Below are 26,201 nucleotides of genomic sequence, written 5' to 3'. Positions count from 1 at the left end.
TTCTTCAAAATATATTTCAAATAATTCTACAAGCTTAACTATTTGACCGATTTCAATGTTTAATATTTCAAATAAAAGCTCATTATATACCTAGTCGGCTCATAAGTTCTGTCATATACATAGTATCAAATAAAATCAAAAGTTTAAGTTTATTCCGTATAATTTGTACAGCGTTTGAAAGCTTATAATAACTAGAGAATCTAAATGTATAACATTTATTCAAAATGACCGCCATAATTATCTACACAGGCTTGAAGTCTTCGTGGCCAGTCGTCAATGGATTCACGCACCACTTTCATGTCGATATTGGCCACTGCCGTAGCAAGAGATTTTTTCAGCGAGTCTAGATTTGCATGAGGTTTTGAGCACACCTTTTCCTCTAAATACTGCCATATTTTATAGTCTAAAGGATTAAGATCTGGGCTAGAGGAGGGCCAATCTTCATGCCGTATAAAGTCGATTTTATTGGAGGCGAGCCAGGCTTGTGTAGACTTTGCCTTATGGGCTGGAGCAGAGTCCTGCTGGAAAACCCAATGCTGGTTTAGAAACATCGTATGGGATAGTGGTTTCACAATATTAGTCAACACCGGTCTTGGTACACTTTGGCACTAGTTTTTACTCCTTTCTCACAAAAATGCATACTAGTGACGCCCGCATAAGAAACTCCCAGCCAAACCATCACAGATGAAGGGTGATGACCTCTTTGAATACGGGGAATGCTATTAGACGCTTCTTTACTATTGCGAGCGTACACTCTATCATTTTGTTTATTACAGTTTTCTTCTATGTCAAAAATTTTCTCGTCCGAAAACAGTATACAACGGTGCTTATTTTTAGCGTACTTCTTCAATAAAGCTTTAGATCTTTTAAGCCTTAAAGCTTTAAGCCGACCATTGAGAAGATGGCCAGTTTTTCGTTTATAAGCACGAAGTCTCAGGTCTTGATTAAGCACTCTTTTCACCGTGTTTTTGCTCAAACCCATCTGGAGGGCCATAACTTTTTGTTTCCTAGCGGGATTTCTGGCAATGCGTGCCCTAATTGCTTGTACAACCGCTGGAGTCCTAGCTGTACGCGGACGACCGCTTCTTTTCTTGTCATTTAAACTAGAGACCTCACTGTATCTTTCTATGGTACGATACACAAATCTTAGAGAGAATTTTAAATTTTCAAGTAGCTTAAAAATTTTAGTCGGCGAGTGACCACAACGATATAGTGCACTCCATGTTGAAGAAAACAGAAAATTGCAAAATTATACTACTCAAATATTTAATAAAGATTCGAAATTCAAATGCAGAACGGTTTTTGTTTTAGGAGTTCCAAATTTAAATTTTAAAGGCCAGTGACAGAACTTATGAGCCGACTAGGTATTCCTTTTCGATTACCCAGTAACGCCACATAGTACAACAGGAGTGACGCCTGCTTCACTCGTGTACAATAGGGATCTCCGGTCCCGGTTCGCTCTGCTTCGACCGCCGCCGGTTACAGAAAGAGCTCAACATATGTTAGGAAAAATTCTTCACTCGTCCCGAGTCTACTATATCTCGGTACTCGTGGAGTAATGACATACTTTCCGCACTAGCATCGAAATGTACTATTTGTTTTAATAAAAAAAAAAAAATGGCCGAAGTGTAATGATGTGATATATTTTTAGAATCGCCTCAAAAAGCCCTTTCGTATGATATCACATACCATAGGTTTTGGAAAAAAAAATTTTTTTTCCATACAAAAAAAATAATGTTTTACCACTCCCCCGCAACGAAATTTTTTTAGGAACTGGGGGTCAAAAATTTTGTTTTGGCCTCTAGTATGTGTGTGCCAAACGGCTAACCTGTACATGGCGCAGTTAAAGGGTTGAAGAGGTATTTCCCGTTGGATATATGGATATTACGTATTATTTTATGATTAATATGTACCGTATCTGCAGTATAGTTCCATAAGTCTCGTGAAATAGGTATTGAAGTAGAACTGTGTCACTTTGTAAAATTGAAAAATTAAAAAAAATTGCTAATGATATTATTTTCAAAATTGCTTTCCTGGGGTTAGACATGAGGATATCACGTATCATTTGTGGCATATTGTACAAAAAAAAAATCAGCCATATCGTGTCTGGAGGAGCCCAAACTTGGTATGTTTCGAAAATTCTTTTTGTTTTAATTTTAAAAAAATGCCCGAAATGTAATGATGTGATATATTTTTAGAATCGCCTCAAAAAGCCCTTTCGTATGATACCACACTCGATAGGTTTTGGAAGAAAAAATTTTTTTTTTCCATACAAAAAAAATAATGTTTTACCACTCCCCCCCGCAGAGAAATTTTTTTAGGAACTGCGGGTCAAAAATCTTGTTTTGGCCTCTAGTATGTGTGTGCCAAACGGCTAACCTGTACATCGATTTGCGGTATTCCTTTGAAATTGGGGTCGAGCGGCTTCCGCTAAATGAGAGCAACATATTTTGAATGAGGTGTATTTGTGAAGTTGGGGCTTGTAGTGTGAGATCTGATAACTTTTTGACAGTGCGAGCCATATTATGTTTAATAGATTTTTAGTGACGGGTCAAAACAAAAATGGCTTCAAATGGTTCGTGTAATATAAAACACGGCCGCTGCGTCGCCAGTTTCTTCTTTTGAATTTGGCTTGACACGCTGCCGGTGCCGCGTGTCTATAGACTGTACAATTTGGTTTGTAATCGTGCGGCGACGGCAACGTCATGCCATAAAATCTGCGTGCTGCAATTTATGAAAAGGTTTTTCTAACGTAAACGGGTACAGCACAATCACGCAATGTTGCTAACATAACGCTCGCATCGATCCATGATTCGCTGTAAACAACATATACATAATATAGGTACCTACAATACATATCTACCTGTTGTTAGCGTCCGTAGGTTGCCAACTTGCTAACTTTCCATTCGTCGGATGCTAGGCGGGTAAGCTAAAAATAGATACGACCGACACAATAAGCAATGCGCTGGCTAATCATTGGTTGATTTGTGAATTGTTTGAGAGGTACCTATTTTTTAAACCGCCTTCAAAAAAAGTAGGTTCTCAGTTTGACCCGTATGTTTGTTTGTATGTATGTATGTATGTTTATTCGCGATTATCTTGCGTTTGGCTGAACCGATTTTGATGCAGTTTTCAGAAAAGTGTTTGTTATATTCTGTAGAAGGTTTTAGTATACATAGAGCTGAGCTGATGCTGAACCTTGGCTGTACCTAGTGGAACGCAGGTTTGGTGCAACATAGGCACACGCTGTTTTGGTCTTCCGACACGTCTTGATAAGCAATTGGAAGAGCAGTACCCAAGATGGAGCTGATGATGAACCCTGGCTGGACCTAGTGGAACTCAGGTTTGGTGCAACATAGGCACACGCTGTTTTGGTCTTCCGACACGTCTTGATGAGCAATTGGGAGAGCAGGCAGTACCCAAGATGGAGCTGATGATGAACCCTGGCTGTACCTAGTCGAACTCAGGTTTCGTGCAACATAGGCACACGCTGTTTTGGTCTTCCGCCGCGTCTTGATGAGCACTTGGGAGAGCAGTACCCAAGATAGAGCTGATGCTGAACCCTGGCTGTACATAGTGGAGCTCAGGTTTGGTGCAATATAGGCACACGCTGTTTTGGTCTTCCGACGCGTCTTGATGAGCACTTGGGAGAGCAGTACCCAAGATAGAGCTGATGCTAAACCATGGCTGAACCTAGTGGAATTTTAGATGAAATTTTGTGATAAGATGAAATAGTGGGAGTGGGAGTGCGAGTGGGCGTGGGAGTCGGAGTCAGTCAGAGTCCTGGAGCCTGGAACTGAGAATGGGATTGGGACTGGGACTGGGAGTGGGAGTGTCTAGGTAAACTAAATCTTAGTTACAATTTACAATAGGACGAAACATAATACCTATACCTAACTACATTTACAAATCGTTTAGCACCGAAACGTTAAAGGGGTTCGTCGCGAATAATTATCGAGGTTATCCATTGCCTACACTAGAGTACCTACTAGCCCAAAACTAAATGGGGAACCTAACTGTAAACAAACTAATATTTTAGCCCAAAATCTAAAATAAATCGCTAAAAAGTAAAATAAAATAAATAAATAATAAAAGATGATAAAAAATTTAAACAAAAAGTACTATCACTAAAAAGTAAAAAAAAAATTAATAAATAAAAAAATAAAAAATAAGTAAACTGTAATAATTTAATTTCAATTCTTAAAAAAAAGGGGACCGCCTTCAAAAAACCAACCCACTGAAAAGCACAAAATAATTTTTATATACCCCACCCCCTATCCTTGTCCAGTCCCTATCCCGTCGTAAAGCAAATTTCTGCCAAAAAGTAATTAATACCTAATTAATAAGCAAATTAATAACCATCCGGGTAATGACTTAGTTTTTGAAGGCGGTGCCAAACCAACAAATACTTTCTTTACTGCCAAATAGAAAAAGGAATACGAGAAGTAGTTAGTAGTGCAAGAACTAAACATGTCTTTTTTTTTGGTTTGGCACCGCCTTCGAAAACTAAGTCATTACCCGCATGGTTATTAATTTGCTTATTATTAGGTATTAATTACTTTTTGGCAGAAATTTGCTATACGACGGGATAGGGACTGGACAAGGATAGGGGGTGGGGTATATAAAAAATATTTTGTGCTTTTCAGGGGGTTGGTTTTTTGAAGGCGGTTCCTTTTTTAAAAAAAGAATTGAAATTAAATTATTTTAGATTTTTTACTTTACCATTTTTCTACTTTAATTCATGGTAATACGGGAGTTAGGTTTCGATTTGATTGGTGTAACTGCCTAATGATTGCTATCAATGCTATCTGATTGTCTGGAAATGGAACAAACATTACGTCAGATAACCTTGTCAGCAATTGGTGAAACTCGTAAGCATGTCATAGTTACGTTCTTATTAATACTGGTCGTGCATGAATCACGTGATTCTCTTTATTCTTTAGTCCTATTACTCCTATTTCTTAAATGTGATGATTTTAGTACCACAATACTTTGGTTGCCTATTGCTTCAGAGGGGCATAAATATTTTTTTATTTCATGCATTCATATATGTAATGGGGTGGATTTCAAAATCCGGCGAAAAGTTATGGTTCGCTTCGGTCTTTATAAAGAAAACTAATAGGTTGTGCGAGTTGCAACTTTTTTATATGTTTTTAAGAAATCTTAATGTTCCTTCAATTACCATCTCCAATAACTTGACAGTTTTTATTTTATATAAAATGTTTCATGTGTCTAAAATCATCACCGTCTACCGGAAAAAATTGGACCTTTTTGTTTGCAGTGAAAATTATCGCATACCTATCGTACGATTGCGATTTTTCTTTTAGTTATATCTTAATTCCATGTTGTTGTTTAACACATGAAAAATATACAATAATTCCTTCACTGATAAAGTACATTTAAAAATCAACGTAGCTGTCCAACTTTATTGTCACGCATGCAATAGAGTATTTTAAGAGGAAGTTCGGCTTGGCCAGCCATATTAGGGCTCACGCTAGACAAAGTCCATAATTTTATCTGGGGTCGCCGTCATCGAAAACGATGAAGAGGACTATACATTTAAAAATATTTTAACATTTTGTCACGAATATTCGTCATCACCGTCATGGTAAATGTCAATGTGAGCTTATCCTCGTGTATGAACAACAAAATACCGCTAAAGGTCCTTACTCTATTCTTCACTTTAGTATAAAATGCAAAAAGTGATTTCACTATTAATTCACACGATTGAATCGTCGTGAGAGATATTACGAACAAATTTGTAAAACATAGTTTATCACAACAGAGCATCATTACCGTTATGCTTTGGTTTAAAGATTTTACGAATGATATATTAGAAATAATTACTGTAATGAATGGAGAACTACATAAAGTTTATTTGTGGCATAGACATTAACTACTATTATTCGTATTTCTAGAAATAAAAACATGAAACTCTCAAATCGTCAATACCATACCCATCATCACCGGGAAAAAATTACGATCGGTGATGATTTCATGTGTATGGTGATGATAGTTCTCAGAACCTTTTCTAGTTATTTTGCTATAATTCATTATAAAATTAAGCTGTATGTTTGGAAAACTGTCTCTATGTCTTCTAACACTGTCTATATATCTCTATGTCTTCTAACATTATCTATATGTCTACTATCTTATATATCTTTCACACTAAATAACATGTTGACTAAGATTTTTTTTCTGTTGCCGCTATAACAACAAATACTAAAAAGTACGGAACCCTCGGTGCGCGAGTCCGACTCGCACTTGGCCGGTTTTTTTTTTATAATCTATTACATGTAAATCGTGAAACTTAGTCTGCAATTGCATGTTAGTCGTGTTATTATCATTCAGTCCAGCTTTTAAAGCATATAAAACATGGTATTTAAACAAGCAACATCTATCAAGCTTTAAGCGACCATAGGCTACGGTACTGGCTTAAGTGGGTGCGCTTAACCATCGCATGGCCATCTCGCTGGTTCAGCACTGGGCCATCGTGTAGAGGAGCCATAACCATCGCATGGCCATCTCGCTGGTCCATCGTGAAGAGGCGCCATAAGACGCAGTGTTATGGCCGTACCACACCATCGCACCGCACCAAGGTCATTGTGCGACTTATGGATGCGTCGCTCGATGACCTTGGTACGGTGCGATGGTGTGTTACGGCCTTTAGAGCGCTCAAATATAACCATAAATCTGAAATTGATGATTAAATTGGAGATTGACGCCAATTTATTTTCTGATCAAATCGGTCGATTTGATAATGCTGTCTGGACTGACCTTTAAATATGTGTAAGGTTCTGTGCCAAGTTAGTTTGCTTTGAAAGGACATCTACATCGCACATCGCACCGCAAACTGCTACTAAGCAAGTCATGTCCAAGATTGAATATAAAATATTCAGTGTTGCCTTGCCTGCTCGTTGTAGGCACATGATTATCGCGCGCGATGCTAGATTCTATACCTACCTATATATTCAGTTGTAAGTACACATACCTATGTTTATATGTTCAGCGCGGCACCGCCGACGCCTACCTACGTAACACGTCCAGTAAGCAGTTTGTTGTGGGGCACGAGCGCCGATATCACGTTCTCGTTCGCCGCAGGTCGGTGGCATGCCGCCCGCCGCCCGCCTCAACCACCTCTGTGGGAATAATCAGTCATTTATTTCCGTACCATCTACAACAAATAAAAAGAGAAAAATAAAGTCACAAAAAACATAAATATGACAGTTTACCCACTGACCCTTCTCTAATTTGTGCAAAATTTACATTGGTCAACAGCTAGCTAGCACCGATCGCAATCGCGGGATTCGCGGGCTGTTGACCTGCCGCCTCGCCGCTTAGTTTTCTACGAGCAAAACGTTTCGCGTTAAATAGCTTGCGAAATCCTTGGCGCTCTACGGTTGTGCTTATATCCGTGATCAATGTTCAGGGAAATATTATTTTTTAGTGGGGTAACAATTCTTTTGGCCTTGTATCCTTGTAAAATGGCGTCTCGCCCGTCGTCGTCGTTATTATTATTACCGGAGCAAACTTCGTGACGGTCCGCACCCCCTCGCCTCACCCCGCGGATGCGTATCCGTCCGTTCCGTTGGATTGTCGCGACTGGAGTTTACGACGACTTGTCAAACTAGTTAGGTTATTCCGATTAATAAAGTGAAAATATGTATAAAAAACCATTAAAATGGGTGTATTTTAACACTTAATTAGTGATTAAATGTTAGTGTGCAGTTAGTTGAAATTTTGTGTACGTGAGTGTAAATGAAGTTAACTGGGCGACTCATATGTAAAGACGCCATCTTTCTTTACAGATGTCAGCTGGGGCACAAATTCAAATGGCACCACAAACTACTGTCAACACGGGGCAGCCACTACACAATCAGGACTCCAATATGAGCACAGGTAAATTGTGATTTAGTGCTTCGTGTGCAGTGAAAAGTGGTGACGCGACAGTGCCCCCAGTGTTTACGATATGCCGGCCCGTTCATCAGTGTGTAACCTTTAGTCGCGAACTTATGAGGGATGAAATAAATAAATGTGGAAAAGTGCGATCGAACGAAGGACCGTGACGTCACATTGCTGTGTATTATGCCGGACAGAAAGCGAGAAAGTGTTGTATTTCCTTCCTAGATCCAAGACTGCCGTGTGCCAAAATGCATGACTATAAAAGTGGAGCTATCATTAACCACGTCGGCCTACTGAGCTCCTTGTCAAAAAGTGAGTTCTGCCACCTAACCACTTTCTGTTCACTGTTTATCGAGATACTTTATACAAGTAATGTTTGCATGTCCAAAATTGCCATAATAAGAGAATATACCACTATGTTTATGTCCAATTAATAGAAACAAAAGTATTCACACTGAAACAGGTTTTGTTAAGTCTTTACCAATGATTCTAAAATCTGTTAGATCTATATACTTTGATAACTGTTGAATGTGCCAAACTCCAAAGGGATCACAATATTTTTAGTTTCACTAAAATGGTCAAAACTATACCAAGGACAATTTGTTATTGAAACCTGCCTAAACAAGTCATAAATTTCAACAATATTTTTTTTGTGGTTTGGATACTGTTACCTAAAGTTTGTCCCACTTGAGTGAATGTGTGTGAACCATAGCTTGAATGTGGACATTCTACTTTTCAGGGTCATCATATAGTGATAAGGAAATTGACGCACTAACTCCTGAGAAAACGGCAGCTCTGCGAGGCTCCGCTGTAGGTCCAGGCATAGCGTTGGTCCCGCCCAGTGGTGCCACACCAACAATAGCTGTACCTGAGAGGAAAAGGAAACGGAAAGGTCTTTATCACAGATTTATCATGCATGTATAGCAGTTTGTTTCTGATTAGATAATGTTAAGACATTACCTAAACCTATATACCTATATAATTATTATATAGCCCTTTGTTCTGAACATGTTTGTTTTGTGGTTGTAGTTTTAGTGTTTATATGAAGTCTCTTAGTTCAGTGTGCCTGTCAGCAAAGGCCTCCTCCAACTCCTTCCAGTATTTCCTCTCTCTTGCCACCCTTGTCCAGAGTGGTCCCACTGTACGTATAATTTCGTCTTCCCATCGTGTTAATTGAGGGCCTTGCGCTCTTGACCCATCGGTAGGGTGCCACATTAGAACTCTTTGGCTCCACTTCTCTGTCTTGCATCTTATAGTGTGACCTGCCCACCTCCATTTTTGCATGTCTATGTGGGTGAGGATATCTGCTAAATTCAAATGTTTTATTCGTGATAAACTTAAAACTAAAATTACATACAAAAGTATACTAAAGCTATAGGAACTTATAAAATAGGTCGAAGTTGAAGTTTACCACGAAATGGTCACGCCTCAGCATAATGCTGACCCGAAGGTCAGCGCTGATCTTCCGGCGGGACCATTTTGGGTCACGATCGCAGCCGTACGACACGGCCCAACCATAAGCTGAACGCAGCCTTTGCAGCAGCGACCAGCGCCATCTATCTGCTACTTTTGTTCTGGTTCTTATGTCAGTGCTGCGGTTTCTATCCTGTAATTTTACACCGAGCATGCTCCTCTCCATAGCTCTCTGGCACTTCGCAAGTTTATCCCTTTGTTTTTTAGTAAGAGACCAGGTTTCGCAGCCATAAGTCAGACACGGAAGGATACATGAGTTGAAAGTTTTGCTCTTGATCTTTATACCTAGGTTGCTTTTCATGATTTCCTTAAGTGACCAGTATTTGCTCCAGCCGGATGCTATTCTTTTTTCAATTTCTTTATCCATTTGGTTCTTGAAAGATATTATTTGACCCAGATATACGTATTCTTCAACATAGTCTAGAATGTAGTTATTGACTGCCATTTCTTGTCTCTTAGAATTTGTCATCAATTTAGTCTTGTCCGAGTTAAGCTCCAGTCCCACTGCCTTGCTCTGTTTAGCTAGATCTATTAGCATGCATTCTAGTTCCTTTGGGTTTTCCTCAAACAACCTATATAATTACCCAGTATTAAATAAAAATTTGGTTCAATATATCACTTACTCGGTAATTATTACTTTTTGCATTCCAAATTGGCACTGTGACATGTTTTATTTTTTAAAATACCATCATACATAATATCTAACAAACACAAATAAATTAGTTTGTTTAATAGCATGGATGTAGTGTAATCCTTGTGTTGTTCAACCAAAATGTCATTTTTAATCAAATAATTTTTTTAACAAATTTTATTCAATTGAAGCTAATTTATTTATAATTTTAGTTTTAATTTATTTATTTTACAATTTATGTGTGTTTACTAATATATTTTTAAGATCTGTAAACTAACAAAATATGGGCCGACAGGCCTGAAATAAAGATTTTCTATTTCAATTTTAGTACAACATTTTAGTAAAAACATTAAATTGAATATTTCGCACAGCAATCTTAAATAAAAATCAAATGTAGATATACAGGGTCATATTTATATATTACTCTTGAGCCATTTTTATATTACTAATACATTACTCATGAAAAGGAGGCCACTTGATAATTACATCTAGTGATGTCATAATCATATGATGACTTTTACTTAGCTACTTAAGCAAACTGTTTAAATACTTTAAATGCATGTAATGTTTTTCAAAGATAGGTCAATTAATTGACCCTAAAGTCCCTTTGGGTTATGGATATAAAAATATAAGGGTATGCCTATTATTGAATGAAACTTAAATGATATCTGTAAATAATTTCAGGTGATGAAGGTGTTGGCGGGGGAGGAGGAGTGGGAGCCAAGCAGAGGCACAACTCCTCGGACAAGAGCATCCGGGATCACCTCTCCAAGCACCCCTCCTCCAGTCCCGTGCGGCTCACTGGAGCCAAATCCCCCTCGCCTCAGGGCGGCAACTATCCTATGGTAAGTTTTCGACCATATTATCTTAGATTATTAATATTTGTAGTTTAATAATCAGGGACATAATTATTAACCTAGTCCCACAAGCAAACTCTTTATGGGTACTTAAACAACAGTAAATATTTATTATAAAAACATGTAAAAAAATACATACATTCATCATACAAATATATTCTTTACTTTGATATACATAAACCTGAAATCAAGGCTTCAGATTTTTAGCCTGGAAATATTTTTAATGAGACAAGAATGAACACAGCTTGTATAATAAAATTGCTTAATTTTATGAAATACGCGTATATGTGGCAAATTATGCCTTAACCCGTTAAGTTAACCCCTATAATATAAGCTTAACTATAATAGCAGGCTCTAGTGATCCTGACTGTTATATCAAAAGTTGTGTCTCTCTGACAGTACCCACCGTCACCCTCTTCATTGCTGCCTTCGGGAGCGGACTTTTTACGTTCCACCTCTCAACAGCGGCCTCACACATCTGTTAAACAGGTTAATACTAATGCATTACAATCATAATACTTTTCTTGAAATGACTTTACTACACCTATCCATCAGTGGCGCGGCGTCAAACGTATCTTTCGGTAACCCACGTGTTAGGATTTGAAGCTTATGTATTTAATTAGGCTATGTGTTATTCTTTGGGCGCCTCGCCACTACGTCTACTATCCATAATCTATTTCCTACTTAGTTTGTCATAGATCCTTGAAATCCTTGAATGTGATTCTTATTTGTCTTAGGTTCAAACTGAACTGACATGCCAGAGGATACAAGAGTTAGAAACTCAAGCGTCGTCTGACTTAGAGCTAAGGAATAATAGAATAGAAGAATTAACAAGGAGTAATGAAGAATTGAAACATCAGGTTCAAGCACAGAGCAAAGTAAGTTTAAGTTTAAGGCATTAATTTTTTTTTTTCGCCACACCAGCTGGTAAAGGCTCTCTTGATTGTTCAAAAACTGATAACAAAGTTGCATTTTATCCACATGTGTGGCAAAGTAATTAAATGCAAAATTTGACCTTATGTTGGCTGGTAGAATTTAATTTTAAATGGCGATTTAGAATGATAAATACTTAATAACATTCATTTTTACATTGATTTGGTTTGATCTTGTATGATATTATACATTCAGTATTTGCCTTGCGTTGGTGTGGTGAACATTTTTGTGTTTTACTTGTTGACAAAATATGTATGGTACTGCTCTTATAGCTATTATGTCTCGGATTCCTCGGAAACAGTTTGTTTTGCGCGTATTCATGTGAAGTCTCTCTGTATGAAAGATTGACGATGACACCTGGGCCCTTTAACTAACCATATTATTATTTTTGTGCGTTGAGTTCTTTGTTAAACAATATATTATTAAGACAGACTTGTATGGTCAAATTTTGTTACAGGTAATAGAGCAACATAAGTCACACATTAATAAGTGTATAGATGTTGTGAAGAAACTATTAAATGAGAAAAGCACTATAGAGAAGAAGGAAGCCCGGCAGCGGTGTATGCAGAACCGGCTAAGGCTCGGCCAGTTCGTCACGCAGCGCGTCGGCGCCACGTTTCAGGAGAATTGGACTGATGGATATGCGTTCCAGGAATTAACGAGGTGATTGTTCATTGTCTGTTGTGCTCATAAAGATATCTTTAGGTTTTTCCTGTACCTTAATTTGAGTTTGGATACGTGAGTTATTCTACTTCATTCTGTATAAGAAGAGGAAAACTAAATAATTATTGCTACTGTTTAGTTATAAAGCCCGAATTTTGAGAATTGAGTAAGAGGATACCTACCTATTACATACCAAATAGAATTTCTCTAGGTCTCTAGGAAATATCTTAGAGACCTACAGTTTCTATTTGTTTCGATTTTAATACACAGCTTTTTCGTATTTTTGAAACTTAACCTTTCGTATGCCTAGTAGCAGATCTGCTCCATAGATATTCAACTTGTCACGATTGCTATTGATATGCCAATTTTTTGACATGCGCATACGAAAGGTTAAGCAGACAGCCCATGCGTTTCTTAGTTCTTATCAAATAAACGGTAACCACCTCCTCCTAATCAAATCAGCTGCCGCACTCTGCTAATCGAAGAATTTGACGTACAGGCACAATTTGTAACCCTTCCCGTTTTGTGACAGGCGGCAGGAGGAGATCACGGCGGAGAAGGAGGAGATCGACCGGCAGAAGAAGCTGCTGCTGAAGAAGCGGCCCTCCAACAGCGAGGGCGGCGGCGGGCGCGGCAAGCGCACCGCGAGTGCAGCCCCCACCACCCCGCAGCCTCCCCCGCTGCACAACGGCACCGACGCACCCACCTTCCTCAAGCCCGACCCGCTGCCCAGCATGACCTGGCAGGAGTACTACGAGGCCGACGAGATACTCAAGGTACACTACACCCCCAGCCTCCCCCGCTGCACAACGGCACCGACGCACCCACCTTCCTCAAGCCCGACCCGCTGCCCAGCATGACCTGGCAGGAGTACTACGAGGCCGACGAGATACTCAAGGTACACTACACCCCCAGCCTCCCCCGCTGCACAACGGCACCGACGCACCCACCTTCCTCAAGCCCGACCCGCTGCCCAGCATGACCTGGCAGGAGTACTACGAGGCCGACGAGATACTCAAGGTACACTACACCCCCAGCCTCCCCCGCTGCACAACGGCACCGACGCACCCACCTTCCTCAAGCCCGACCCGCTGCCCAGCATGACCTGGCAGGAGTACTACGAGGCCGACGAGATACTCAAGGTACACTACACCCCCAGCCTCCCCCGCTGCACAACGGCACCGACGCACCCACCTTCCTCAAGCCCGACCCGCTGCCCAGCATGACCTGGCAGGAGTACTACGAGGCCGACGAGATACTCAAGGTACACTACACCCCCAGCCTCCCCCGCTGCACAACGGCACCGACGCACCCACCTTCCTCAAGCCCGACCCGCTGCCCAGCATGACCTGGCAGGAGTACTACGAGGCCGACGAGATACTCAAGGTACACTACACCCCCAGCCTCCCCCGCTGCACAACGGCACCGACGCACCCACCTTCCTCAAGCCCGACCCGCTGCCCAGCATGACCTGGCAGGAGTACTACGAGGCCGACGAGATACTCAAGGTACACTACACCCCCAGCCTCCCCCGCTGCACAACGGCACCGACGCACCCACCTTCCTCAAGTCCGACCCGCTGCCCAGCATGACCTGGCAGGAGTACTACGAGGCCGACGAGATACTCAAGGTACACTACACCCCCAGCCTCCCCCGCTGCACAACGGCACCGACGCACCCACCTTCCTCAAGTCCGACCCGCTGCCCAGCATGACCTGGCAGGAGTACTACGAGGCCGACGAGATACTCAAGGTACACTACACCCCCAGCCTCCCCCGCTGCACAACGGCACCGACGCACCCACCTTCCTCAAGCCCGACCCGCTGCCCAGCATGACCTGGCAGGAGTACTACGAGGCCGACGAGATACTCAAGGTACACTACACCCCCAGCCTCCCCCGCTGCACAACGGCACCGACGCACCCACCTTCCTCAAGTCCGACCCGCTGCCCAGCATGACCTGGCAGGAGTACTACGAGGCCGACGAGATACTCAAGGTACACTACACCCCCAGCCTCCCCCGCTGCACAACGGCACCGACGCACCCACCTTCCTCAAGTCCGACCCGCTGCCCAGCATGACCTGGCAGGAGTACTACGAGGCCGACGAGATACTCAAGGTACACTACACCCCCAGCCTCCCCCGCTGCACAACGGCACCGACGCACCCACCTTCCTCAAGTCCGACCCGCTGCCCAGCATGACCTGGCAGGAGTACTACGAGGCCGACGAGATACTCAAGGTACACTACACCCCCAGCCTCCCCCGCTGCACAACGGCACCGACGCACCCACCTTCCTCAAGTCCGACCCGCTGCCCAGCATGACCTGGCAGGAGTACTACGAGGCCGACGAGATACTCAAGGTACACTACACCCCCAGCCTCCCCCGCTGCACAACGGCACCGACGCACCCACCTTCCTCAAGTCCGACCCGCTGCCCAGCATGACCTGGCAGGAGTACTACGAGGCCGACGAGATACTCAAGGTACACTACACCCCCAGCCTCCCCCGCTGCACAACGGCACCGACGCACCCACCTTCCTCAAGTCCGACCCGCTGCCCAGCATGACCTGGCAGGAGTACTACGAGGCCGACGAGATACTCAAGGTACACTACACCCCCAGCCTCCCCCGCTGCACAACGGCACCGACGCACCCACCTTCCTCAAGCCCGACCCGCTGCCCAGCATGACCTGGCAGGAGTACTACGAGGCCGACGAGATACTCAAGGTACACTACACCCCCAGCCTCCCCCGCTGCACAACGGCACCGACGCACCCACCTTCCTCAAGCCCGACCCGCTGCCCAGCATGACCTGGCAGGAGTACTACGAGGCCGACGAGATACTCAAGGTACACTACACCCCCAGCCTCCCCCGCTGCACAACGGCACCGACGCACCCACCTTCCTCAAGCCCGACCCGCTGCCCAGCATGACCTGGCAGGAGTACTACGAGGCCGACGAGATACTCAAGGTACACTACACCCCCAGCCTCCCCCGCTGCACAACGGCACCGACGCACCCACCTTCCTCAAGCCCGACCCGCTGCCCAGCATGACCTGGCAGGAGTACTACGAGGCCGACGAGATACTCAAGGTACACTACACCCCCAGCCTCCCCCGCTGCACAACGGCACCGACGCACCCACCTTCCTCAAGCCCGACCCGCTGCCCAGCATGACCTGGCAGGAGTACTACGAGGCCGACGAGATACTCAAGGTACACTACACCCCCAGCCTCCCCCGCTGCACAACGGCACCGACGCACCCACCTTCCTCAAGTCCGACCCGCTGCCCAGCATGACCTGGCAGGAGTACTACGAGGCCGACGAGATACTCAAGGTACACTGTGTCCACCTTCTGCTGCGCCTGTTTGTGCTGTACGTTCCCTTGCAACAGGTGAATCCATGAACACTTATGAATGTTGACTATTGCTAACTATCCCTGAAGAGGTCAAAATAAACTAGGAGAATCACGGTACTGACTGACCGTTTACTCAAAGCTAGAGTCGAGCAACGCAAACGAAGCTTTGTGCTATGATATTTAAGGGACATCAGAGATTATGCTAATAATTGCAAAAACATAACTCACCGTTCATAACTAACTAATGTGATTATTTGCAGCTGCGGCAAAGCGCGCTAAAGAAAGAGGACGCGGACCTGCAGCTGGAGATGGAGAAGCTGGAGCGTGAGCGCAACCTGCACATCCGCGAGCTCAAGCGGATACACAACGAGGACCAGAGCCGCTTCTCGCAGCACCCCGTGCTCTCCGAGCGGTCAGTCTACACATTCTTTTCTTTTTAGACGTTGTGGGAATGCAGTTACTCATCGTCCCTCTGGTCCTGCGGACCCATTATGGAGGGTATGTGGGACTCGCACCTCCCATTTCTTTCTAGTGAAAAAGAGGGGGAGGAGTCACCACTAAACCCACACGGTGCTTCCTGCCATGTGTCATTTCGAGTCGTCATGGGGACGCGAACATTTTACCACGACGACAGCTTTATTAGACTATAATCTATGTATCCACTGAAGATCAAGTTGGATCGTGTGAGGTGGAATGCTGATCCAATTTGATCGTAAATTAAGTGGTGTGTGGCCGCCGAGACCACGCAGACCGCCCATCACGTGTTGAGTCAGCGGCTGGATCTCTCGATTAGTGTAGATAACTCGAATGTATACCCAAAGGTCGTGTATACCCTGGCGCGTTAACGATGTCCGTCTGTCTGTCTGTCACCAGGCTGTATCTCATGAACCGTGATAGTTACAATTAGTTGAAATTTTCACAGATGACGTATTTCTGTTGCCGCTTAACAACAAATACTAAAAAGTGGAACCCTCGGTGGGCGAGTCCGACTCGCACTTGGCCGGTTTTTTTATATCTTACGATTGCAATGCCGTAACGAATACGGGAATTAGGAAATGGACAGGTTATCGTAACATGGTTAAAGAAAATTGGCATATGATAAAACGTGACTTCACTGCTCTTACGTGCTTTGCGGGCTGCCCCAGTAAATATTTCTGAATGCCAAAACAAATCTAAAACAACAAAGTCATAAAACATGCCAACATTAGGTTTTCACTGTTAATTTTTGCGATAAAAACATTATAGCAATTATCTTATATTAAAAGTACTTGAGGTACACATCCTTGAAGAGTATTAATTAAAGAAACAAATGCAATGTAGATAATTGAGCATTTAAAGTTCGCTTGATGCTTAATAGTTATTCATTTACTCGTGTCTTGTTTACAAACGGCCGTGTGCTGTACGTTGATAGAAATAAAGTCGCGAAACGTTTTGCCACTGGATCTAATATTCGCCGCGTAGATAACACTATCCTTGAACACCGATATGCGGTTGTTTTGATAAGGAGAGCGTTGCACTGAACATTAGGAATATCTATTTTACTGATGTTTATTCACTTACTGCAACAGTTAATGCAATTTTATTATGAACTCTAAGATTTAGACATATTTACTCATTTCTGCCCCCAACTTCGACCGTGCAGAATGATAATTTGAAAACTATCCTGTCTTTATCCAGGACTCAAACTATCTCCATACCAAATATCATCTCAATCGGTGCAGCGTTTTAAGCGTGAAGACGTAACACAGAGACAGCTACTTTCGCATGTACTACTATTTTATTTACCTCTCTATTTCACGAAACTAACAAACCGACTACGTCAAACAGGGTTTATCATTTCATTAGTCGTATTTGTCGTCGACGCCGTACTCGTGGTCGATGTTTACAAGTGTCACGGCTATAAATAAACAAAGGCGAAAGTTGCAAGGACATGTGTTTGGGAGCTGGGCTGGGGTTTGGCTAACGTATTTGCAAACACGAGGCTGCCCTTTCTCTTATGTCCCCTTTTCTGATCGATGTCGTTCTAATGCTAGTTACATTACATATCATAAGGAACTACGTTATTTTTGATTTATTGCATGGTATCCAAGATATATCGCACGTAATGTAGTCAGCTAATGTGTTGTCAAGAGCAGTTGGTGAAGGAGGTTTACTGTAAAACCGCTTTATTATTTGCTTATAAGGCAATTGATATTTGATACGAGATTATAATTGGAACTGCGGCAGCAATAGTTGCAACACAATTTCATTAAAATATACCTTTATAAAACACTAGCTTTTGCCCGCGACTTCGTCTGCGTGTTTAGTAACCGCAGCTAGAGTAAGAATAGCGCCTGGATAAAGTCTAATAGCAATCATTCAATTTCGTGCTTAATTGTTTACACAAATTATCTGGCATTTCATTAATTACATATACTTACTTCCACCCCGCTTTTGACCCTCTTAAGGGATAATTTTCGGGATAAAAACTATCCTATGTCCTTCTCCTGAACTCAAACTATCTCTATGCCAAATTTCAACTAAATCGGTTCAGCGGTTTAAGCGTGAAGAGGTAACACACAAACAGACAGACAGACTTTCGTATTTATAATATTAGTATGGATAGTTTTACATGTCAATCAGTGTAGTTCATATTTACAACTAATTATATCTATCTTACATAACATAACTTATCATATAATAATTAGATATAAGATGTCAGGTGGGTACAATTATTTTTTTTTTAAATATTTATAGCTTTAATTTTTACAGTACTTATAATTATGTCACATATGGCAAGTTAAATTATCACTACACCTTATGAAACAAAACAAAGTCTCCCGCCGCGTCTGACTGTGTGTATAAACTCGAAAACTACTAAACGGACTTCACCTATCAATAGAGCGAGTTGAGGAAGGTTTAGGTGTGTAATTTGTTTAGGTTTTGTGTAACCCGTGCAGAGCCGGGGCGGGTCGCTAGTATTTTATATTTTAATAGCTTGGGATTGTGAACCAGTTCAAGAGTGCACGCCGTTGAAAAAATCGTCAAGAGAGTAGTACAGTCCGTTAACTCTCAGAATGACCTTCGGATTTTAGAAAGATACATCGGATATCGGCGATAACACGCGAAGGTGATACTGCTGTTTTGCTTTCTTATTAACTCACAAAAAGTTTTAAACTTACCGCAAAAAGTTAAGGATACCTATTGTCTCAATGTTAAATAAGCCCTAATTTAATGACAGTATGCTTAATATTCGGTTGATGACTATATTGCGATTTGACTTTTTGTCATAATTTAAATTATGTAACAACTGTAATCTGACCATATTCATGCAAATAAATAATTTATGATTTATAATTATATAGAGTTGAAAATACCAGTCACATATTTCAATTCATGTGGTAAAATTATACAATTGGAAAATTGTGATATTATTGTTATGGTGGTATTAACTACTCTTATATAGTTTAAGGCATAAAGACGACTGCACTCTTTGGGTGCTGGATTCCACATAACTCAGTAAGAGACTGTCATTTTCTATTACGCGATTACGTCCGAATTTACACGAAAAACGAATGTCATTCTGAGAGTTAACGGACTGTACGCTTCAGACATAAGCTGTTTACTCTAAGAACAAATTAAATTACTTTCTTAGGAAAATATTTTAATTTGTGTTTATTACAAGTGCCCCCGGGCACTGGAGGCCTTGGTAATTTTTTCCTTTGTATATGATATTTATTTCGTTTATAAGCTGTTTAGCCTTAAGTTTATTCACGAAACCTCTATTACTAGTCGCACTTTTAATCTCTAAGGGTATGTGGTTATATATGTCGCAGTATTCGTGTATATTAGAACGTATTGATTTTATAAAAATAAGCATGAAAGAATTTTGAGATTTGTTTTTCTGGACCTACATCTACAGTGGCGCCAACTGGTGAGCACAAAAACGGTAGCCCTCATTGTTTTGTTTTTGAATTTGGAACTCTTTAGTTATTCAATAAAAGTTCAAAATATATTGTGAAATATGTAAAAAAATGTACGAGGAGTCTCAGGAGGATAGCTTTCAGGCTATTATAATTCATCATTTCAGCCTTTTGTCATCCACTGCTAAGCATAGGCTCTCTTCACGTATGCCACTTATTTCGGTCCTGTGTCGTACAGTCATCCATTTAAAATGAGCATGTAATATATACGTATACAATGAGTTATTCCTGTTACCAGATACCTGCTGCTAATGCTGCTGGGCAAGGGCGGGTTCAGCGAGGTGCACAAGGCCTTCGACCTGCGCGAGCAACGCTACACGGCCTGCAAGGTGCACCAGCTCAACAAGGACTGGAAGGAGGACAAGAAGGCCAACTATATTAAGTGAGTCCGTATGAACGACACACCATATGTCTTATCGGTGTCATTACTGAGCAGACCTCACAATATGTGTAGTTGTTATTCAGGTTCATGGTGACGTTTATTATTTTTAATGACTTTAAGTTTGGAAAAAATATCTTTGCATGCAGGTTTTTTGTTTTTGAAGTGAGTGTTAAAAGGTTTTGTTTTAATAATTGTTGCTTATTTATGTTTAACGTGTTTGTATGTATTTTAATATGACATTTTCTTGATTTGCTTAAAAACAGCATTGTTGTACTTGCCATGGCTAAAGTACTAATATGTCGTGGGCGCTTAATCTCAAAATTAAACTAGGATTTGTTTGAAGCTTCAATAATTATAGTGCAGCTACCTGCCATACTCCTTTGTACGTCAGAGTAATGACGAGAATTTTGCAATAGATATTATTCTATGATAATTCTTTGTCATATGTAGACACAGCAATATTGAAATAAGTCAAAGATTTCTCACAATTCCCTGTTGACGTGCTCATTAGCAGTTTCCCATAGTAAGTAGTGAGTCATAAAGCACATGCATTGTTGCAGACACGCGCTGCGAGAGTACAACATCCACAAGGCGCTGGACCACCCGCGGATCGTGAAGCTGTACGACGTGTTCGAGATCGACGGCAACTCCTTCTGCACCGTGCTCGAGTACTGCAACGGCCATGATCTCGACTTCTATCTCAAACAGGTAAAAGGTGGCTTTTGTCAGCGGTTTTGCTGGTGTTTACATTGGAAATTTTTGCATAATTATAAGTGAGGCAAAATGTGCGTGATATACGATCGCATAGCAAACAACTGTAAACAAATTAATTTCTTTGAAAAGGAGACATGTCTGTACATACCGTGATTGCCCGTCTGATAAACTTTACTCCGGTGTAAGATGTAATGAAACCTGTTGCTTCCTTGTAGTGATATTTTTCTTTCGCTGCACGCATCGTCGTAAAAAGTGGAGATAAAACGACTTGCAATAATAGGACCATCAGAAAGCAGAAGAAAGCGACATCGCCGCGTGCATAAAATATAGCACAACATAGTTACATGTGTATTCCTAAATGTCCACCTGTAGACTATGGGTCTAATATTATTGCGGTATTTAATAACGATATGACTTTATTCACCATAAGACCGCAATATTGATTAAACAGGAAACAGGAGACAATTTAGTAATTTACAAATCCTTTGTCCAGCACAAGACGATCCCGGAGCGAGAGGCGCGCTCGATCGTGATGCAGGTGGTGTCCGCGCTGAAGTATCTGAACGAGATCAAGCCGCCCGTGATCCACTACGACCTCAAGCCGGGCAACATCCTGCTCACCGAGGGCAACGTGTGCGGCGAGATCAAGATCACGGACTTCGGCCTCTCCAAGGTCATGGACGAGGAGAACTACAACCCCGACCACGGGATGGACCTCACGAGCCAGGGCGCGGGCACTTACTGGTCACTATTCTTTTTGTTTACTACCACACGACTTTCGGGTACACTTAGGCTAGGTTCATACGGCAACGTCCTGCACGTTTGTTCGCGTATTCGATTTTAAACGTACAACCAGTCGGGTGTTCACACGGTTGATTTTCATTCGTTTTTTCACGCAGTTGTCCCAGACGTGTGAGACGGATCCACGCTTCATCGTACTTTTATTTTGGTATCGATGGCGATAAGTCGATAACGGTTTCGCCGCCGACAAAATAGAAGATTTTGGGTACATCCCCATAACTAAAAAATCTGTGCGTAGTAAAAAATTTGAAAATTTATAGGTACGCTAAACTTAGGAATGAGGAAACAGTTTTTTAATTTCTTTCGGATGCCTATTGAAAGTTTTGTTCCACTAAATTAATTAATAATTCGTTATCAACCATTTTAAAATAAGCACGAAATTACAAACAAAATACGAGCGATCCCTTCCGAAAAACGCTCGAGTACTATAGACGGTTATTCGACTGCTGTTCGAAAAAAAAACGTATAACATCGTGCCGTGTGAATGTAACAACTATACTACGCGCCACTGCAAACCGAACACGTTAAAGTTTATTCGATTTGCTTGACAAGTCTGGTGAGTATCTGTTTAAACGTATAAAAAATGTACGTTTTTTTGCAGTACAAACGCCGTGTGGATGGTTCTATGAACAAAGTATGCGCCACTATTTATCCGTTAAGACGTATACTGCAAAAAAACGTGCAGGACAATGCCGTGTGAACGAAGCCTTACACAATTTTGGGAAACCATTTCTCAAAAAACATAGTGTTCTGAATCCGCTAAAGTATTTGTAAGATATATTTTCTACAAAGTTTCAAAAAAATAATTACAATTTTACTACACCAGCCGGGCTAGCACATGATTGGCGCGAGAGTATCTCGCCGCGAGATAGACTACCCTTCCCGCTTTAATTCATACAGTTAGTAAAAGTAGGGTAGTCTATCTCGCGGCGAGATACTCTCGCGCCAATCATGTGCTCGGCCTACTGGGGCCCGTTTATCAAAAGCTTGTAGCTTGTAATACAAGTGGAAGTCCCTTTCTAACAAAAGTTATCAAAAAGCGACTTCCACTTGTATTACAAGCTACAAGCTTTTGATAAACGGGCCCCTGTTGTTTCCTGTTCATTTTAAGTTTCTTATCTTAATTACAGTATTGTCAAATTAACCCTTAAATTTAATATGTGGGTAGTGGTCAAATTCGTAGGTTCAAACCTCGATTGTGCTGTATAGAGCAGCAAAAATAGTTCTCTAAAAAATGCAGAAAGATGACTAAAAGTTCGGCCATGATCCTTATCATGCACAGACAGGTTCCGAATCTAACACAGTCAAAGTCAAAAGGAGGATAATAAAGAAATCAAGAGTAATCGATTTTACTGATGTGAATTTATTTCTTTTTACTCTTAGGTATTTACCACCCGAGTGCTTCGTCGTCGGCAAAAACCCACCAAAGATCAGCAGCAAAGTGGACGTGTGGAGCGTGGGCGTGATCTTCTATCAGTGCCTGTACGGCAAGAAGCCGTTCGGCCACAACCAGAGCCAGGCCACCATCCTGGAGGAGAACACCATCCTCAAGGCCACCGAGGTGCAGTTCGCCAACAAACCCACTGTCAGCAATGAGGCTAAGGTGAGCATTTTTATTAATTTGTACATGTGGTGGGAGCTGGAAATATAATCTATACATGGTATAAATATTGATGACAAAAAACAATAGCGTGTTTTAAAAGCTATAATTTGACAAGATTGTCTCTGTAGGTAGTCTGTAGTTTATGTTTACTGCCTGGTGCAAATTTTGGTCTTATTTTTTTTACATTGGTATTAAACTTAGTAGACCGCGGACCAGGAACATATATCTTCAGTCATCGCCTCCCGGCTGATACTTTGTCAGATGATAGTTTAGATGCTATCATGAATTAAAAAAATAGTCAGCCGGTTGTATCGCGGTGGAAACCCCTTCAGTTAATGACATGAACATGTAAAAAAAATTTTTTTTTCAGTCATCGCCTCCCGATTGATATTGAGTCAGATTATAGTTAAGATGCAATTTTTAATAAAAAAAACAGTCAGCCGGTTGTTTTGCGGTCAGGGGTCGGAAACCGGTATTTGCTCCATACAAAAATACCGGTATTATTACGTTCTTTTTCGTTCTTTTGTTTATAATTTCATTTTTAATGGGACGTTTTAATAATGCAAAATTGTTTCCTAAATACATAATGTCCTACGTAATGAGCATAAAAAAATTCAAAATATTGGGCTATTTCGGGGTTTTTAAAAAATACCGGTTCCGAGCCCTGATCGCGGTAGAAAAACTGTCAGCTGGTCACATGAACATGTAAAAAATACGCGCCTTACCACATGTGTCCGCAAAGTATGCGTAATCCGTTTATTGAAAAGCCTAATGGAATGCTACATGCAAAGTTTCATGATTTATGCGGTATGCGACCAGCTGACGTTCTTTCCACCGCGATACAATCGACTGACGATTTATTTAATTCATAATAGCATCTAAACGATCATCTGACATACTATCAAACGGGAGGCGATGACAAAAAAATTTTTTACGTGTTTCGGTGGCTGCCATTTTTCAACCCACCAACGGAGCGGCAGCTGACGTGCACGGGGGTTCATCATACATAGCCGTTAACCACTATACGAGTTATCGCCCGGGAGGCGATTGGTCATAGAAATCTGTTCCTAGCTCGCGGTCTATAGCTTCTCTCATATGACTTGGAACATTATATTACACTCCGAGCACAACTAATCGCAGCTTCAACTTCATGACCTGTTGTGATAGTTCCATTTGGTGAATATTAAACGTTTTGCCCTTGTCTTATAGGCGATGTAAACATAACTTGCATACATCTGTGAAGAAATTCTAATGTTACCCATGTTAAATTCATTAAATTCCTACTTTGGATTTGATATTAACCAGTAACAAAACACTGAACATTCCCAACTAATCCCTATAAGGTCTAGACCTTAGAACTAGTTCCCCCTGGTTTGAAAGGTCAGATGGTCATCGCTGTCTTAAAAACTCGCGCTCGGGCCAGTTGCCAAAGCAGACCCCAGATTCCTTTAAGATGCAACCAGGAAAACGTTAAGATGACCGTCATCTTAACGCGTTCCAGAAGTAAATCAGAAGTTGATCGCGTGTTCTCTCGTTCGGCAGAGCTTCATCCGCGCGTGCCTGGCGTACCGCAAGGAGGAGCGCATCGACGTGTTCGGGCTGGCGCGGCACGAGTACCTGCAGCCGCCCGTGCCCAAGCCGCGCGGGGCGGGCGCGGGCGCGGGTGCGGGCGCGGGGGCGGGGGGCGGCGCGGGGGCGGGCGCGGGCGCCGCGCTGGCGGCGCCGGCCTCCTTCAGCGCCGCCAACATGTTCGCGGCCGGCTCCTCCTCCTAGCCGCGCCGCCGCCGCCGTCGCCACCCGGCGGCGCAGTGACGAGAGGCCCGCCCGAGCCACGCGTACAGTTGTCGTGCCGCGGGACCGCGCAGGGTGCGAGTGCGACCGACACCCCTCTACCGCGAGTGCGTGTGCGTGTGCGTGTGCGTGTCGCCCGAGGACTTTTGATAGACTGTACTTTTTAGTTTTGAACTGTCAGTTAATATTCAGAGTTGTAAAATGACTAAATATCATTTACGGATTAAATTGTTTAAGAATTATGCTTACTGTTGACTGTATTTATTGAGCGGGTGATAAAATGTGATTCTCCATTTATGAATGGGTTTGTCCTTTTATCACTAGAGAAGAAGAAACCTTGGGACTATCCCTTGCATATTATATAAGTTATCCCTATTAAAAAAGTTAAAAATATTCCCGAAGCTTTTATTTACCTTTCGAGACCTTTTGATGTTTTTCGTTGTGAATTCAGAGATCTCATAATACAAACTGGACATCATATGCCAAACACCCGGAATATCTTGGCATACACTAGAACATGGCCACAGACGAGAGGGTACTAGAAATCGCTCAGCTCCTAAAACAGACGCTCATGCTGGCTGGGGCATGTGCATCGAATGCACCTTTCACGTTTGCCGCTGCGCGTTTTGCTTGACGCCAAAAGAAGCGTTGGTAGAGGCCTACGCTACGGCATAAGGACTGCGCCAAGCGAAAAATGCACAGATAGAGCGGTACTGTCATAGTACTCATAGTAAATTTTGTAGCCACAGTAAATTCACTGCCATCTATCGACACACGATTAAAACTAAAAATAAAAATATCAAAAAATGTATTTATATATCTTATATATGGATAAATTATTATTTTTACCCGACTGCCAAAGGAGGAGGGTAATGTTTTTCGAGTGTATGTATGTCTAAATACTAACTAAATATAAATTATAAATGTTGATGGTAAGTATCGCAGGCAGGGACCGCCACCAACGAAAATACCTACCTAAGTAACATTCTGCTAAATAAATAGTGAACTTAACAACCACCAACCAAAATGACTGAGTATTACCCCTCTGTTGGTCCCCGCCTGTGATACTTACCATCAACATTTATAAATTATATTTAGTTAGTATTTAGAATAAGTTTTTATTTATTTAA

The 26,201-nt window shown here is 41.9% G+C and overlaps 1 protein-coding gene across 1 annotated transcript in view; it reads left to right on the top strand.

Moving 5' to 3' along the window:
- LOC134742424 (serine/threonine-protein kinase tousled-like 2) overlaps positions 1–25,466 on the top strand; it is a 50,746-nt gene extending 25,280 nt beyond the window's left edge. Inside the window, exons 4-16 of the mRNA XM_063675566.1 lie at positions 7,809–7,899; positions 8,642–8,794; positions 10,691–10,851; positions 11,263–11,352; positions 11,601–11,741; positions 12,254–12,459; positions 12,992–13,235; positions 16,079–16,230; positions 20,019–20,162; positions 20,723–20,870; positions 21,370–21,620; positions 23,061–23,280; positions 24,823–25,466. Of these exons, the coding sequence (XP_063531636.1) occupies positions 7,809–7,899; positions 8,642–8,794; positions 10,691–10,851; positions 11,263–11,352; positions 11,601–11,741; positions 12,254–12,459; positions 12,992–13,235; positions 16,079–16,230; positions 20,019–20,162; positions 20,723–20,870; positions 21,370–21,620; positions 23,061–23,280; positions 24,823–25,053 (2,232 nt within the window). The 3' untranslated portion in view covers positions 25,054–25,466. The remainder of the gene's footprint in view (positions 1–7,808; positions 7,900–8,641; positions 8,795–10,690; positions 10,852–11,262; positions 11,353–11,600; positions 11,742–12,253; positions 12,460–12,991; positions 13,236–16,078; positions 16,231–20,018; positions 20,163–20,722; positions 20,871–21,369; positions 21,621–23,060; positions 23,281–24,822) is intronic.
- Positions 25,467–26,201: the final 735 nt, after the last annotated feature.

The sequence above is a fragment of the Cydia strobilella genome, chromosome 6 (assembly GCF_947568885.1).
Source record: "Cydia strobilella chromosome 6, ilCydStro3.1, whole genome shotgun sequence".
Classification (NCBI taxonomy): domain Eukaryota; kingdom Metazoa; phylum Arthropoda; class Insecta; order Lepidoptera; family Tortricidae; genus Cydia; species Cydia strobilella.
Note: the sequence above shows the minus strand (reverse complement) of the source record. Positions and strands in the feature narration are given on the sequence as shown.